The sequence below is a fragment of the Colius striatus genome, chromosome 15 (genome assembly GCF_028858725.1).
Source record: "Colius striatus isolate bColStr4 chromosome 15, bColStr4.1.hap1, whole genome shotgun sequence".
NCBI lineage: Eukaryota > Metazoa > Chordata > Aves > Coliiformes > Coliidae > Colius > Colius striatus.
In genome coordinates this window covers 9,894,638-9,912,954 of record NC_084773.1, presented here as the reverse complement: position 1 = coordinate 9,912,954, position 18,317 = coordinate 9,894,638, and the positions used below count along the sequence as shown (strand labels likewise).

The 18,317-nt window shown below is 49.7% G+C and overlaps 1 protein-coding gene across 6 annotated transcripts in view; it reads right to left on the bottom strand.

Moving 5' to 3' along the window:
• Positions 1 to 18,317, bottom strand: part of NCKIPSD (NCK interacting protein with SH3 domain) — a 59,284-nt gene that overhangs the window by 16,116 nt on the left and 24,851 nt on the right. For all 6 annotated transcript variants that reach the window (XM_062008642.1, XM_062008640.1, XM_062008641.1 and 3 more), the window contains 4 exons: positions 12,527 to 12,639; positions 11,571 to 11,772; positions 7,525 to 7,612; positions 4,785 to 5,407 (listed from right to left, as the gene is read on the bottom strand). In XM_062008642.1, the coding sequence (XP_061864626.1) occupies positions 4,785 to 5,407; positions 7,525 to 7,612; positions 11,571 to 11,772; positions 12,527 to 12,639 (1,026 nt within the window). The remainder of the gene's footprint in view (positions 1 to 4,784; positions 5,408 to 7,524; positions 7,613 to 11,570; positions 11,773 to 12,526; positions 12,640 to 18,317) is intronic.

Sequence of the window (18,317 nt, the reverse complement as noted above, 5' to 3'; positions counted from 1 at the left end):
CCTTATGACTCCACCAAGCACCAAGTTCCTAATGGACTCGGATGAGATCAATCCATTAACAAGCTCGTCAATCTGAGGGTGTAACTACACCACACACGTCTCAGTGCGCTCTCAGCACCATCCTCAGCCCTTGTACCAGCAGGGGCAGGTCTGTGCTTATTAAACATCCTGACAGCTATTTCAGCCTGCAGCTTTGTCATATGGCCACTTCCAGGAATCTGCTGGAGAGCCCACAAGCAGGAGGTGGTTTTGGTACTCCTGCCACCACCGTTGGGTATTACCTTGCTGCTCCAGATGGTTTTCCACCTCCCCAGCCCAGCAGAACAAACTGCTGTGGGGATTTTGTTTCTCCTGAGCAGCCCAAAACCATTTTGGGAACCTCATGGCACCCACGCTGCTCACAGGTGGTCACGCCTGCCATGCAAGCCCAGTTGCCATCCTGTTGAGCTCTTCCCCCGATTTCCTCCTCATCCCCTTCTGTGTGTTCCTCCCCACCATCCCACCAGCAAGCCAGTGGTGTACTGCCAGTGCTGCAGATACACACATCTAACCAGCAGTTTCCCTCCAGAGGAGCCCAAATCATGTAGCAGTTTTTTAGACACATTTCAGAGGGACTACTGTGGGAATCCATCCCCTCCTCTGGGCAGCAACCTATTCCCACTACAGCACTATCCATGACAGCCAGGTGGGTAACACTTCCCTCTTGGTCTGCCAGTCTTCTCCAGCAGCCACAGAAACAGATGAGATGTGGTGCAAGACTCGGGCTGAGCCAAGCTTGCCCAGGCAGGCCTTCCACAGCCCTGTCACGGGGCAGGTGGGCTCTGCAGGGAGGCAATGCTGGCCTGTGGGGTGTCATGGGGAGAGGGGCACTGCACTTTCAACCACCACGTTAGCTACACCTCAGGCAGGTCTCTGCAGCCCTCGCTCTTCAGGTGTCCCAGCCATCTGCAGCCCCACACACATTTGCTCTGCAGATGCCCTGGCAGCAGCTCTCTCTGGATGAATGTATCCCACCTATGGCTGAACTGAGATGGATATGTGTGAAGACTCTGCCACAGTCCTTCATAAAGGCTCTTCTCACAATTAGTGAGCAAAGGACTTGCCTAAGCATGAATATATTCCTCCCACCCTCCAGATTCACTTTTGTTACAGTATTTGTTACAATAGGGACGTCAACAGCCCAGCCAAAGGGCTCAGCCTTGAAAGCACTCACCCTGCTGACCTCCCCATTGTCCCAGGTGAGCAGAAGGACAACGCTCCCCCCGGGAAAAGCTGAGCTTCAGAGCAGCATCTGTGTCTTGTCAAAGGCAAGTCTCCTTTAAGCAAAGCCAAATCACTGAATGGATGGGAACTGCAAGAGAGGCAGCCCATGGGGGTTCAGGAGGAGGAGAGGGAGCTCAGCCACATTAGCCAAGAGGTTTGCCAGAGCTCGGGGACAACGGGTGGCAACTGGGCACTGGTGATGGGCAGCTGGGAGCAGTACACAGCCCAGCACTACAAGGAAAATCTTCTCCAGAAATATATCACTTCCCACACCAACATCCTAGCTTTTTCTTCCACCTCTGACACATCCAAGAAGGGTTTGCCCCCACCCAGCAGCCTGGGCTAATCCATAGAACCAAACTGAATTGTGCACCTTTGTCAGCAGTCTTCAAACTTAAGGCAACCAGAGATGGGTCTGAGTCACACGTGTAACACAGCATTGCTAATTTAATAAAAAGCAGATAAGTGATTTTTAAGTGCTCCCTTTCAACATACAGCTAGCTTGTGTATTAGCCAATTTTGCTTGCCACACACTCAGTTTAATACATCCTCAAACCGACCTCCCTAGACAAGGTGTCTACAGTACTACCCCCTCTTCTCAGATGGGAGATAATTCAGCAGAGCTGAAGGCAATCACATATCACCAATACACACTAATCTGAGTGACTCTCTAGATGCTTGAAAACCAGGCAGCGTCTATATTATCTTTGCTTCAGTCCAAATTTCACACAAGCTGCCAAGAAAGCCAGCTCCAGTTCAGTCACTGCAGCAATGCCTTTGAAAAGAGGTTTAATTTCCCTTTGCACATCTTGCCCAGTCACCATGCCACTCACCAGGAACTGTCTCAAGGACAAGAAAAGAGGCATTTTCCAACTACAGGCCAAATCCTGACATGGGGAAGACAACTCAGCACCTTTGCTCCTGCAGATCAGGCTTCCAAGCACTATAGTACCTCTGAAGCATCTTACCTCTCTGAAAGCAGGAGCATGATGCTGGCCCAGCAGAAGGGTCTTTTGTTCCCTTGAAAACTTGTGCCTGGGCAGACTCAATGGTGGAGGAGAGGAAGGTAAATTAGAGGGAAGTGCCACTGCGATTCAACCTTCAGAAGGCACTGGGGACTGGGAGCAAGGTAATGGATTCTAGTATTGATTTTTTAAACTGGTGATCTGACTTCAAATTAAGACTGGAATAGGAATAGAAAGGATATAACTAATTAAAGGACCTGACAGAAAAGGTTGAAGCAGGTATGATATCTACCAAAGCTTTAAATCAAAGCTGATCTCTCTGTCTGTTTTGAGGGGGGAAGGGAAACCTTGAAAAACATGCTAAAAACAGAAAAGAAGACATGACCATGTATTTGCATGGGCTGGGGTGAAAGGGATTTCAGAAGTTATAAATGAAAGAAAAAAGAAAAGCCCTTGACCTAGAACTGAGGACTCTGCAATAATTTTACACAAAACCCCCCGAGATCATGGAACTATTTGGTATCATGAACAACAAATTTGTACCATTGAACTACACCAGGGAAGGTATGGCAGTACAGACACCTCACAACTATATGTGACTGCCCTTTTACCTGTGAGAGCTGGTTTTCTACACCTGTTGAACAACCGCATCAGGGACCAGTCACCTGAATATCTGCAGAGCTGTATTTTCTGTGTGGGACATTGAGCAAAACCACACAAATGCAGCATTTCCAACTGAGTGATGTGCAAGCCCACCCAGGCCTTCCCTCTGAAAGCAGTACTGCAGAAGAGGAGATGGGACAGGACCGTTCACTGTGTTTCCATACGGTACCAGACACTTTTAAGTCCCACAGATACCTCAGATGACAGACATCCCATCAGTCATGGGTAGGACCATACCCCTCCCTGCACCAGCACCACAATTTGTTCCCATTTGTTTCAGGCTGCTCTGCAGCAATGGCTGTGAAACTTAGGTTTTCAAGTTCTCTCTGCAGAAACCTGGCACTAAGTGACTTCTGTGGAATTAAGCTTCTGGTGTCCCAAGAACAGGTATTAAACATGCAAATAACATTCAAATGTTGTCCAAGGTCCAAATAACAGAAAACCAAACCTCTGAGCATGTGAGTCAGAGCCAGAACATTTGCTTGAAACAGCTACATTTCTTTTGCTGAATCTAGATCACACATTGAAGCAATATTGTTACTGAAGTAGGAAGCAATTAACTGTTGGGTTATGGCCACAAATGGAGACGTGATGATTGCTTACAGGACCCTCTATTCAGAGCAGACAGTTCACCAGATTACGATTTCATCTAAAATTTGAATGCCATTATTTTTCCATACTCAGATGCCTCTGAACAGTTCATTATAATCTTGCCATTAGCAATGGAACTTCAATCTTAGATGTTTATCTGAAATGTACTCCTCAGGGCTGTATTTAGCAAGTAAGAGTTGAAATTTATTATCCCTCCAAGCAAAGCAAGGGGCTGCCCAGGTGCACTTCACCATTTCAATGACTGCTGCAAGAAGCATCCTTTCATTTCCTTCTTTGTGTGTCTGCAGCAGAGGAAAGAGGAATATATAATTGTTTTGGCACAAGGTCTATTTAGAATGAGCTCAAGATAACGCTTTTTCCCCCTCTGTGGCTGAGAAACTCTGGTTTATTCAAACAAGCAAGGCCGAGAAGCATGTGTTATGGAATAACAGAGGTTCATATCTACAGAAAACCAGTTTTCATCACTTTGATGAAGGGCCAGGCCAGGCACACAGAAGTTTTGAGTGCACCATTGTCAAGGGAGATGAGAATGCGCACAGATCTATAGCATGCATAGGCATGCTGAATCTACACCGAGGATGTGCAACACTATAGGAGAAAACAAGTCTATACAATGCATTGTTTTCTAAAAGGTTCCCATAAAGAAGCACTTCTTGCAAAGGCTCTATTTTCCTCAGCTTCCATTTGTCACATTCATAACAGAAAAGGCCTCTTTGAAAAGTCCCTATTCATCTCTTTCTCCAATTCCAGCTGCCACAATGATTCTCCGTGAGCCTTCACAAACAGTAGTCAACAACTCCCATCAGAGCTTTCTCACTGCACATCAAGTCCTATTGAACCCATTCCCACCACTGCTTTGTCACCAGGGCCATCCCTGGGACCTGGAGGTTCATCACCTCCCACGTGATGTGCTGACATGGTCCAAACTGCAGTCTCACCTGAGATAACACCGCTCTGCCACAGCCCACCAGTGCTTCCCAGCCCCCCTCAGCTGGATTCATCTCTCAGCTCCAAGCTCAAAGTTATGCTGTACATCAGCAGCTCATCTGGGGATGAACTCACTTGTTTTCCACTTCCCTGATACCACTCCTTGGACCCAGCTTAAACCCCTGGCTCCCTTGACTAGACACTTACCCATCTAGCACCTTCCTTGTTTGCTTTGGGATCTCCCCTCAATTCTCATCCCAAACGTTATGAGACCTCATTGAGCTGGTAACACCGTGTGCCCGCTGCTAGGAGGTGGCTCGCAGCAGCCCCCCAGCCCAGCCCCACACACGTTACCTTACTCTCCACCACGGAGATGAGAATCTGCTCCATGATGCCGCTGGTGGCTGGGACAGAGGTCTGGATGTGGCCGATGACCACGCCGATGGCCACGCGGGACAGCTCGTAGCTGAGGTTGGTGTTCCTGCGCACCAGCTCGATCAGCTCGGCACCTATGGTCTTGGGCACGGGCGCTGCCAGGCCCCCGGGCTCTGCCGGCACCGGCTCTGGCGCCACGGCCTTCTTATCCTCCAGGCAGAGGGAGCTGAAGGCATCCAGGCTTGCGGGGGAGGCCTGGCCAGCTTTCTTCACCTGAGAAGTCTTCTCCCCATCGTGGGACCTCAGGGTCCCCCCTTCAGCCGGTGGTGCCGGGGCAGCCCTCTTGCCCTGGGGAGATTTGCTGGCCCCATCCTTCGGGGACGTCCCGTAGCGGGAGTGGCCCACGGAGCCCGTGTCCAAGTTGCGTGTGATGGTGGTGTGGACGCTGCGGCTCGGCACGGGCGGGGGCGTGTTGGCAGGACTGGACGTGGCCGTCGGGAGCGCGGTCTCTGACGCAGAAGAAGTGGTGTACAAGGTGTCCAGGGACGTCGTGCTTACAGAGGAAGCACTAGAAGCTGACCCAGGGATAATTTCAACAGCATCTGAAAGGGAACAATTAAAAATGCCTTAGCAACAGCATCAAAGGAAAGGGGAAAAAAAAAGCAAATTGCTACAGCACAAGCCATTAAAAGGCTCATTGTGCATGGACCGGAGCAGTTTAACTCCTCTTCCTGCCTCACTTATCTCCAAGCAAAATTGTACCAGTTCTCTCTGGAGGTTCCCACACAATCACCCCTTTAAAAAGGGGAAAACTACTCTATTGAGATGAATACCCTTCAAAGGGCTTAGTGTTTTATGCACAGGAAGGGAGGGAGGGACAGGACTAAGGGACAGAAAAGTCTTTTCCCCCTGGCTTAGTGAGGGCCCTTTTCTAGGTTCAGCATCTAAGCCCTTACTTTTGAATGATGGTGCCTGAGAACTGCAAGACACCAAAGGCTTCACATGTCAGCCCACATCTCCCTCTTGCATGCACTTCAACTGCACACCATGGTTACTACTGACAGTGAAGGAAACATTTGGCTGACAACACCTCTAGTCTCTCTGTTCCAGCACTCTCCAACACTTGATCACAAGCCCCGCAGCCGCTTTCACAAGCCTCCACCTTATCTGCTCTACTGTATTTCTCCCCCGCCTCTAGTTTTGACTGGCTCTAGCAGTGGTAGCTGTCCCACCTTCCAAGGAAAAAAACCTCACTACAAGCAAAGAGACATTAAGATTTTTCTCTCCTTTAACATGATCCAACATATATATTTGGTAAACCTCACCCATTTGCTTCTAGGGGGAATAAATGTATCCACATCCTTCTCTGACTGAAAACAGTTACATGGGCAAACATTGGGCTACCTTCACCTCCAGCTTCACCACAGCAGCTGATGTTGGTGCTGTAAGAGGAACGCACCACACACCATTGGGAGCCCAGCTCTCAGGGAAGGCAGTTGCCCACAAGTCAAAGGAAGGACCACTGGGACAGACATGTGGGAGTCCTCCACAATCCTATCCACCATTCCACACCAAGGCAAGGCAAAAACAGGGCCCTTTCCTCCTACAAGGGTTCAGCATCCCTTTTTCCCTCCTCCTCCTCACAGAGGAGCATTCACGACTCCTAGCTCCCACCATGCTTCAAGATGATGACTTGATGGAAGCTCTGACCTTTGCAAACTCCCACTACCACAGTGCTCAGCACCGTTAAGTACCATGAAGTAAGCTGGTGCAAGCCCCAAGTTTCAATTAACTACCTGAGAGTCAACAGCTCTGCCCTGCTCCTCACAAGGAGACACGAGTGGGCTTGAGATGGGCCATGTCACTAATGCTGTGACTGTCACAGCACCAGGAGAGCACTTGGGCAAGCAACTCAGCAGGATGACCACTGTCTCTGCTAGGCCAACCACACTGAAGACGTATAAGCTCCTGCCTTAGCTCTGGTCCTGCTCTGAAGTGCTCATGACTAGCAGATCCCCTGCCTGTGAGCAGCATGTACAACAGCTGTGCCCTGGTACTATTCCTGTTCCTTACAGACACCAATCCTCAGTTTTATGGAAATCCCACCTGAGCATTGTCCAAAGAAAGTGCTGGACAGACTTTGAGCCAAAAGCAGACTCTGGCCTGCCCTAAAACTGCTACCAGTGAGTTCCCCCCAATGAACAATCCCACTCTGCACTGGCAGGGAAAACTCCCTCTGCCTCACTGGGAGATGGCCGTGGTGTCTGTGGGAGTACAACACCTACACAAAACAAGAAAGGTTGTGTGATGGTCAGATTAGCCACATGAGCAGGCAGAGAGTTTGCTCCTTGGAGAGCACCATGCTTCCCTGGGCCAGCTGGTACTCCACCAGGGCTGTACCTGGCACTCATCCACAGGCACCAGGCTGCCCAGGCCCTCCTGGATCAAAGAGGACTTGAAGGAGCAGTGTCCACCAGCTCACTCCCATTACCATTAAAACCCATAAATATATATAGCCTGAATTCCTACAGATATATATAAAAGACACAAACCCTATAGGAATTTAGGAGAGATATCTCTATATTTATAAGGATATAAAACCGATAGGCATTTAGGATATAAATAAGGATGTTCTTCTGAGCACAATGAAGATGCAGCCAGGCACCAGGAGTGCTCCATGGCCCGGCACCTGCTGGGATGGGGAGCAGCCTGTCCTTACTTTTGCCGGGAGCAGCGATCTGCACGTTCTTGCGTTTCTCTGGAGGCGGGGGGGTGACGGGAGCAGCACGCCGGGGCTGGGGGGGGATCTGCAAGGAAAGATTTCAGAGCAATCAAAGGAGGTTGACAATAAAGACATCCTCTGTTATGAAACCTTCTTTCTTGCATACGTGTGTAGATTTGTCCTTACATCTCTGTCATCATTCGGGGAAGTTTTCTCAGGAGGACAGATATTAATAGGCGGCTTCCTAGAAGAACAAAGCAGGACTCGAGCCCGCTTCATCCCCTCCATGTGACAGGCAAAGCAGCCCTTGTTTAATTGCTGTGTTCAGCAGCACACGGCACACATGTCGTGTAGACCTGTCAAGCATTTACTCCTCCTTTATTCCGAATGCAATCCCACACACACACCGTGACTCCACATTACTCTCAACAGCTCCGCAGAGGCTGCAAACAGAGCGCATATTTAGACACTCTTCTAGAGAGATCCATTACATCAGCTACAAATACCCTTGCAGAAAGACAAAGCCAAGGACTGGAGACATGTAAATGCCTTTTCCATGCTTTCAGAGCTATTTCTGCTCATGCAGGGAGAAAACAGGGCTAGGCTCTGGGCAATTCTACACTACCTATAGCAAGACCAGCTGGGAAGAGCTTTTGCCAAGGAGTTGAATTAACTCTGCACATCTGGGGCTTCTCCTGCAAGTCTCCTCTGCTAGGAATGTGAGCCAGCAGCATACGAGTCCCAGACCCAGATCCCTACACCTTTCCTGTCAGATCCAAACACTGTGATCACTGACATGGCTTTCACTTGGAATTACTCCAGTGGAGTGTACCCTCAGGGTCAGCCCCTGATCAGCAGGACGGCACTGAACACAGCAGCCCCGCTAGGTGGGAGCACACTGCACCAACACTCTTGACTCTCACATCCCAGAGGCTCAGGGACAGAAGACTCAGTTTGGGGTCTCTTAGGACTTCGGTGATTCACAGCCTGCTGCCTGAAGCATGCCTTTCTTTGTATGGCTTATTGCAATCACTGCCTGCAGCAAACCACCTATGGCAGCAGAGGAAGGGAAAGAGCTGATGGCCTGGATGTCTCAGGTTGCTCGGTTTGAAGCCAGCTGGAATCTATCTACCATAGTGACAACAAGATCATCACATGGTGACTGTTTCACGGGTTTCTTCAGCTCTGGAAGATAAGTTTTTCTGTGACCTGTCAGTGCTGAATAGCCCTGTAACACTGCATACGGCACAGAGCAATGCCAGGCCCTGCAGTGAAAACCTGAGACAGGTCTCTGAGAGGTCTCTATCTTCAATAGCTTGGAACAAGGAGAATGCAAAGTGTACTTTTTAATTCTTTCCCCCTGGATCCAGGAAGGATAGAAACTTCCTCTGAAATGGGAGCAAAGATATTCCTGGAAACAAGACATCTTCAGGAGCCACCCTAAATGTTCAAGACTCGATGCCAAAAGCTGATGACACAGTGCTCACAGCCCATGTCTGCACCCTACCAGATAAGTGAAGACACAACAGTTTGCCCAGCTTACAAAGACTTTTAAAAAAGGGATCTCTTGGACCTTTTCTCCCACCCAACACCTAATACATACAACCTTTTATGACGTCACGTTACAAGTCACTTCTTCACAAGCACTTTCAGCTGGTGGATTAGCAAGAGATGGCTGCAGACTCCCAGCCTAAGCTCTTCTGCTCTTGTCAATCCATCCCACATTGTTCTCTGGGTAAAATGCTATATGATACTTGCATACAGCTTCAAAAGTGATCTGTGTCAGCCAAAAAGAGACTTCATAGCTGAGAGGCTGAACAGACGAGGAGGGAATCTCTGCATCGGTGTTTGGGAGGCTGGTCCCAAATCCAGACAGCTCAGCTGTGCTGGAGGCAGAGACCTCTCTGCAGAGGATGGAGCCAAAGGGCTGGGCCAGCACTGCTTGGCACAGTACAGCCACGACTACTGCAGCACTTGGATTCAGCAGACAGACAGGCCCAGAGCTTAGAGCAGCCGCCTGACGTTACATGGAGATAGAGAGGGCTGGGTCATTCTGGAGTATTTCCATGGCTTCATTAGTCTTTCCAAATTTACCATGCAAGTTTAACACAGCTATTACAGACTAGTGCTTACGTTAATAGATGTACAGCTAATGTTAGCTCGGAGCCCTGCCAGCCTCATTTAGATGGCCACACACCACAGGCCAAGCGGCTGCAACAAGAACGTGAAGCATCACATGAACTTCCCCTTGCTAGTGTCTGCCCAAGCTGTGAGCCACCACAGCCAGGAGTCACAAAGGGCAATCATTGGCCATCCCCTCCCTCTGCTTCACACCCTAGTCACTGTACGGGGCTGAGAGGAGGATGTGGAACACCAAAACCCGCCAAGGGAAGAGGCTGTGGGGAAAGTGACCATGCAGGAGGCCCTGCAGCTCAGATCCCTTCTTGTCCAGAGGGAAGGGGAGAGACCTTACTGAAGGTCAAGACAAGCACCTACCCACATGCTGAAATCTCCCTTTCCCCGACCCTCTACAAGGGTAGGTAACTGTCTCAGCTTCCCACCTTATGCTAACTACAGGTGGAGCTGAAGAGATGCTGAGCACAGGTGCTATCCCCAAGTACTTGTCAGTTCAGCCCTAGGAGCAAAGCCACTAACGGGAAATTTGCACCTCAAATTTTGTTCCAAGTTTTCAGATACAAACACCCAAGTGCACCTGAACATCCCAAGCACATCCTGAGATCTCTGCTTCTTCAGAGTCAGTGAAACCTTACATTTCACTGGAGCCTCCTGGGCAGCTGCGTAACCAGTGGAAAGAAGCAATGTCAATTCCTCTGTTTTATATTTTCAAAGCACACAGGAAATCCCTCAACTGAGCTGTTAAAAACTCAAGGAGCCCTTTCAGCACAGGTCTAAGCTGGAAGCCCTTCAACTGAATCCTCAGTGCCACCCAGACAGAAGTAGTTCTTTGTCAGCCAAGAAATCTGCCCTGCTTCTTTTTGGCAAGTGACCAAACCACAGACCAGATAAAGACAGGATAACTAGTCATAAGGTACTCCATTCACTTAGCCCATCATGCACAGGCATGAGAAGGGAGCTGGTTTGGCTGCCCAGGAAAGAAACCAAATCTCAAGGTCAAAAATGTGGTGTATAGGGTTTGCTGTGTTCTGCACGAGCCAGAGCTCTCTTCTATCTCAGCAGACTTGCAGTTCAAGTGTAAAACAAGCCTCATCTGCTAGGAGTGACAGTGGCCAGCACCTTACAAGCCCTGCCTCCAGACACTTATTCCAGACAGTCAAAGAACTATAGTGTGCATGTTCATCTGCAGGAGAAAAAAAAAATCTCCACATTCATCCTTGCTTGGTGTCTTTAGTCCCAACATCCAGCTACACCTACGCAGTGTGGTCAGCCACACCATTCACCCCCAACAACTGCTGCAGACATCCTGGGCTACTTCACTGAAGCCTCTCTGGCGTCTCACAGTAACCTTGGAATTGTGTGCTGCCAAGTCTGTTCTTAATCATGTTTCCTGCAATTTACCTTTAACTCATCATGACAAACAACATTCAGATAAAGCAGGGACTTTCGGTTTGGATTTTTTTTTGAGTAGTAAAAATAGGCAGCCACAGCAGATAAAAGGCTTAAGGACCAAAGACCTTGTTGCGCAGATTTAACAAGGAGGAAACAAAGCAGTGCAGAGTACTCAGAGAGAGCTCTGCTGCTCACGTCAAAACTGGTTTTCCAAGTATTCTCCAGGGAGCTTGCAGCTCTTTCAGAAAGTTATCAAGAGACTGTCACACAGTATAGAGGGGATCCCATGTGTCACCAGAGAATCAAGGATCCCAAAAAGCATCACAAGTGCAAATGGCAGAGGGCTTGTTCCAGACCTCTTGCACAGAAGCAGCATCACCTTACCCAGCAGCAATCCCAGGTAGGCAGCACAAACGCTTCCTTTGCGACTTCAGCTGCAAAGTCAGTTTATGAAACAGGACAAGCCGTGCCATGCCGTCCAAGGAGGAATCTAAAAAGCGTCCAGCTGCTGTTACCTGATAGAGCCCTTCATCCTCCTCCTCGAACTCGGTGTTGGGGAGGCTGTGGTGGCGCTCGTAGCCGGTGCGGCACACGCCGTTGGGCTGCCGGGACACGTCCAGGTGGTGGTCGCTGGAGGACTGTGTCATCACCATCCCCTGCGGGGACGGAGAGTGGCCTTTGCGGGATACTGTCTCCTTCCGGTGGTGGATCAGTTTCCTGCCACAGAACAACAACGTCAGGCACAGCAAGGCTGAAGGAAGGGAGTGACTGTGCTGCAACGTTTAAATGATGTTTTTAACTGATTTATTGCATTTGGGCTGTATAAACCAGAATGGGCTACACAACTCCGAACACCAACTCCGGTTTCATTAACAACTGAGGAAGCACTTCTGGGGGAGGGAGGAAGAAGCTTTGCAAGAGCCCATGATTTATTCATCAGTTAGCTAGAGAAAAATGCCTCTTCCTTGGGGGAGAGTCACATATTGCATTGCAAGCTTCAGAAATTGCCTGCACTTTAGAAGCGTTGTTCAGCTGAGATTAAACCAGCATGCCTCAGCACGGAGTGTGAGGTGGCAGGAAAAAAATTCTCCTCACAAGCAATTATTTGAGAACATATTAAGGACCTTATGCCACATGCCAACAACCTCTACAATTCCTGGCTGAGAGAGAGGAGAAAATGCATCTGGAAAGATTCTGGATTTCTCCTCTAAGCCTACAATGCAGCTGAGGGCTTCCTCTTCTCTACACACACAGGGAGAAAGGGGCAAGACCAAAGCACTGCTCTGGGGGATGAGGTTGACAGCACTGGCTACCAGCTCTAACACCGGGAAGCTCTCCCAGCACATCAGCACTTCGCAGGAGCTTCTCAGGAGCTCAAATCAATGATGTCCAACTTGATCCCCAAGAATAGAAGAGATACAAGCATATGTGCTGACCACCTCCAGCTCTTCTAGACCCCTGTTGTACTTACTGGAGGACGTCTCTTTGCTCCAGGTTGTACTTTCCCCCATTCTTCATGGCTGCATTGTGCACAGCCTCAATGGCACGGTCAATAGACTGGAGAACCACATCTTGCTCCAGCACCTGAGAAACACAACATGCCACATTACTGCACTGCTTCAGTTGCAGTTCTTTTGCACTAGAGCTTACAGCAGGAAAGATCAGAGTTTCTTTTTTTTCCCCAGAGCAGGCACCATCCAACCCAAATAGCCAACAAACAGCTCCCAGAGCCAGAACTCTGTTTCACTTTTCCCTCCTTCCCCAAGAGGGAACATATTTGAAGCTGTGCTTCAAACTGAGCCTGCCTATTCAAAGTCACTGTTCCAAGCACTGCAGACCAGTGATTCCCACAGGAAGATCAGGGACTGAGCTTCAGGACCATGTTGTAGCCTTGAATACTCGACCTGCTGCAGGGAGCTTTCAAGATCCCACTGCAAAGCCCAGCTTATCCCAAGCTCAATTATTTCTGCTCTTCCTGCCCTGCCATGAAGCAAATATGTAGCTGTGAATGTTACAGAGTTGAAATCTGGTGGCCTTAAGGTTTCATTGGCTCTGGGTTTGCCTTTTTTGTTCACTCCTTTCTTGATGGTTTTTGTACTTGTTTTGCAACTTGAAGTGCCTTTTCCAAATCTCCACCCAAACTGTCATAGCAACATTTATTCCTCCTGCCAGCCAGTTTAGCACTCATTACTGCAGCTGAAATAAACACCAGCCTTGAAACAAGAAATACCAAAGACATCATTCCCTGAGCTTCCACAGGAGGCTGGGAGTGCTGTGGTGAAGGGCCACGGGAGGGTAAAGCGGGTTTCCACGCTTGGGACATTCTACAAGGCTGTGTTCATCAACAGTTGACATGCCTTCAGAAGAAACGACCTTTACAGGATTTGGGCTGAAGCAAAGGGCATGCTACTGAGTCTTTGCCCTGGATCCCGCAGACCTGCAGATCTCTCAAGCTGCTGGTGGTGCCACTCGGTGCCAACCCAGCAGCCTCAGCCCGGCACACAGTGGGGAGCAGGAGAGGACGGCAGCGCTTGGACTCCAGCGCTCATCGCAGCTGTTTGAACACTAAAACCCCCTTCATCTCTGCTTGCTTTGTCCCCCCCTCCCTACATCAGAGCAACCATTTATCCAGCCAAGCATCGGTTGGAATCTCATCAAGGATGCACCTTAATTGGCCTTCGGGGGCTGCAGAGCAGCATAAGGCAAGCCCTCCCTGCAGGGGCCCAAAGTGCCTGCCTCCATAGCACTGGCATGCAGTTTGCTGATAATATGCTATGTATTATTTATATCCTGATTAATTACTAAACCAAATGTGAATTAGCAGCTACTGCAGTCTGAGGGGAAAAAAACCAACCTCCAAACCAGGTGAGGACGAGAGGCTCCTCCTGCAATACTCCGCTTTGAAGAACTGAGGAGGGTTTTTGTTTGTTTGTTTTCTCAAGAAAGAGAGATGGGTAAGGCAGCAACTGGGGGAAAGTTTCAATTAAACCCAGCTCTACTAAATTTGCTGAAGTATCAGACGAAGGGCAGAATCAACACTCAGAACCCAACTTTGAGATGACGCCTCCAAGCAACCCCATATGGGCTGGGGAGCATTTCACCAGCTCTAACTACAGATCTCAGTAAGGAAATTGAGCAAAGTGCATTAGAACACGTTTAAAGGAGCGCTGGAAGGACAGGCAAGTCACTTCAGAGAATGTATCTCATTTTCTGAGAAAGCAAGAGGCAGTTACATCAGGCTGCATGCACTCTCTGGGAAAGGGGAGCGGCACAGAAGTCTCCAGCTCTGTTGTCCCCAGGGGAATGCCAGTGCTGCTCTGAGCACAGGAGACTCCTGCCCTCTGCACAACCTGCCCTCACACTGCTCTCACATGAGCTCCCATCCCAAAATGCAACACAGCTCCTGCTACAGCCTCCAAAAATCCACCCTGGTGCACTCCCTGATCCTTCGCTTCTAGTCCCTCCACATTCACCACCACGCCTCCAAAACCACCCTCTCCACGAGACGCACCCCTTCATGCTGCCCTCCCTCCCCCTCCCCAGCCCATCAGGCTTTCACCCACGCGCGTTTCAACCCTTTCTCAGTCTGATGTTCCCAGGGAGGATGGCAGTACAGAGTGCTCAGTCCTCCCGAACAGCTCATCATCTCTGCCCTCTTCCAGGGAGCACATCCACATCATCCACAGCCCCCAGGAACTCACAGGCTGGAGCTGCTACTCGCTGGGGGATACAATTTGTTGTGGAGAGGGCACTTTTCTGACAAGCCACAGCACTTTCACACTAACGCAGCAGCGCTGTGACAACCGGCTTTTAGCTGCTGTGCTCTTTCCTTTGTTTCCGCCCCCCAGCCCTCTATTAACAGGGCCCTGTCAAAAGGGCTGGAATGAAAAAAGGCAGCATTATCTTGCCACATGTTATTAACGCTGCTTGTAAATCATGACCTCCTCCCTTGCTCAGCTGAGCTGGTCAAGGGGCAGGGTCTTCAGCGCATTCAGGGTCTGTAGGACACGCAGCACTGGGGATCCCCAGCATCAGTCATAAACTTGAAAAACAGCAATCAGTATCCTGGATAGATTATGTCATTCAAAGCAATCCACACACACACACTGTGCATGGCCTTGCTTTGTTTAAGAGGATGGACAAAAAAGCACGTTGCAGTGGCTGTGCAGGAGTGGAAAGTTAAGTTTACTAATGTTTCACCTACAATCTCCCTCTCCCTAGGACTGGAGGGATTGCCTGCTCACAGCAATTCAGGATCATGCACATGCCTTGCTGTTCTCCCCATGCAGTTCAGGGAGACCAGTCACTCTGCAGCACTGGCAGGGGACTCCTGCCTGCATCCAGCATCCACTCCCCAGGATGCTCACAGCTGGGGTGCTGCAGAGGTGCAGAGTGGCACAGTCAGGCAGTGCTTGCCCATCTCTCCTCACACACTTGTGGGCAACTCTGGCACACATGGCTCTACAGCCTGCAAGACACAGAGGTCACAAACCAGCAGCAAGGTAACAGAGCAGAGCCTCTGAGCCCAGGCAGAAGGCTGCTGCTCAGAAGTCTGCTCTTGTCACTGCAGGGCCCCGCGCTAAGATCCTGCCCCTCACCCTGCCATGCCGCTGGATACAGAAATGAAACCCTGCTCACGGCAGGCTAAGCCACAGCTCACACGGAAGCAGCGGAGCGCACGCAAAGGGCATCGCTGCTGACAGAGGAACTGTGCCAAGTAAAGCCCAGGAATTCAGATGGATTTACTGAAGCTGTGCTGGTATCTGCAGGGGCGGAGGCCAGCAGGGCCCCCAGCTACTACTGCTGCATGCTCACTGTTAACTATATCCTTCACTAGTGACCAGCTCAACAGTGGCTCTTGGAAGGCAGCAGGGACAGGACGGTGGTGGAAGGTGCCAGTGACACGTGCCCACCTTTACAGGGTAAGCATGGAGGTCTCCTTGGTTGGCATGGGGTGGCACAGCTACCAGGCCACGGCCAAGATGCATCGATAGGAAACCATCTTCTGCCCAATGTATTGTGAAATTAGAAGGGTATTTTGGTGTACATTCATGTGGCATCTCAACCCAGAAAGGAGAGTCTGCAACCCGCTCTATCAGATATTTCTGGTTTAATCAAATAAAATGTTCTATAAACAGCCTGTCACGACCAGGCTGGCTACATCAAGAGGCAGGGGAAGAGCAGAGCAGTGACCCTTGACAGTCACTGGACTGGCTGTGGGATGCTGTTGGAGCATCACATCCAAGAACAGCCGGCACCCTGCAGGTGAGCTGCCCTGCAGGAACAGGTTACAGCTCAATTACAGCCATGAATATCAGCCAGGAAACACAATTTCTTCCTTCATAGCCCGGTATAGGAGAATCACAGAAGCATCAATAAATCATTACTTCCTCTCTCCTTGCTAATAACACGAGCAAACAAAGGGTTTCCCCAGAGCCCACTGCCAATTTCCTCCTGCCCCGGTCTGCAGGAAGGGGGAAGGCATTACCCTGGGGAGCTCTGCCACTCTCCCCACCCCTGAGGCAGGCAGGGAAGATGCTTTTCCCAGGACCAAAGCCAAGCTTTTAAGAAGCATCCTTCCAGGATGTCTCACAGTTACCTAAGCACAGCCAACACTGGGCACTGTCACGCACAGGAACGCCTTCATCCCCACAGCTCACACTGCTCTCTTCACTGTCCCAGGAGCAGTGTCCCCAAAGAGAGCACGTGTACACAGAGTGTGTCACACACCTCTGCCTCTCCACAGACAGGCTGATGAGAGTCCCAAGCCTTTCAGATAACCCTAGTGTCCTTGCTGTGCGTGCAGCACAACCTCCTCTCTTGCTCTACCAGGGCAGGGAGAAAATGTCATCCCCCTCCCTCTTTGAGTCCTTCACCACATACTGCCAGTGTTGTTTCAAATGTACTCACAGAGAAGAACTTGCTCAACAGTCTAGAATAATCATACCTTTCAGAAAAGCATTTTCTAGACACACAGGCTGACAGCTGCATCAGCACAGACAGGCTGAGCCACCCCGCGTGTGCGAGACTCCCACATTTATGAAAGTGGTCCATTAACATACGGCAGGTTTTTCTTTGCCTCTGCAGGAGCCTGAGCCAAAGCAACATAGCATTTTTTTTCCTCCTGCCTCCCCAGTTTTTAATGAACAAAGGTTTGCCCTTCTGCACAAGCAGGAATCGGTGCCCTCGTTCCTTGTGGCTGCTTTTGCAGCCACAGGGGTGCCCATGCAAGGCTGTGGATATTCACTCTCAGTCATTGCTCCCGTTCTCACAACATGAAAACAAAAGACAGACAAAGTTTTGTCTCCAGTGACAGCTCATTTCTCACACAGCTGCATGGACACAGATCATGGCTGAAATTAGGATATTTATCCCTCTAGCATACACAGGCACTGGCTGGTTCTTTGTTACTCAAATCAGAGACGAATGCCACCTCTTAGGTCACATACCGTTCGTCCCCAGTCACCGCCAGCCTGTCTGCATGCTGTATTCCCTCCAGATTTAAGTGATCATGGCAGCAATTTACAGAAATCAGCTAGCTTTTGTCCAGGGCAGAGTGATGTACCAGACACGAGTTCCCCTTTCTGAATCATACAGCTCAAATAAATGGGCTGAGTTCTGCTTTTTGCATTGTTGTGGAATATTTAGCTCTTTTCTCTTCCCCTTTTTCTTGCAGCCCTAATCAGAAATTTTTCATCCCCAGGCTGTTGGCTAAGAGAAATGCACTAATTCTTGTCAGCATGAAGATTTTGTGCCTTGGGGCACTTAAAAATGCAGAATAAATACACAAGTGAAAATATGGGCAACTGTCCTGGTTACTGAGCACATAAGATGAGAAAAGCTCCAAACAAACCTGCAGCATCCCTGCCTCACTAGTGAGCAAACAAAGACATGGCTGAGCTCTTCTGACAAAGAGGCAGCTCAGAAACAGATCTGGAATTCTGGCTGATATGCTGTAGTGGGTTTGTAACAGATTGGTGTTTCTGCACTGTGTGCTGACAGCAGCCACTCGAGCGGACAGCCTGCACCATGAGAAATGAAGAGAGAGGAGAGCTGGGGAAAGAAAGGGCTTACACTGTGCAAATCATGCGAAAGCTTAAGCCAGACTTGTGGCAAAAGAGATACACTAACTAGGCCAGTACAGGCAGGAGTGGCATTTGGGATAAATAAAGTCCTGAAGGCAGCAGGATGCACAGCAACCAAACTTCAACTGATTTCTCTCCCAGCAGCGGGAAGCCTCAGAGTCAGACAGAAAGGGGCAG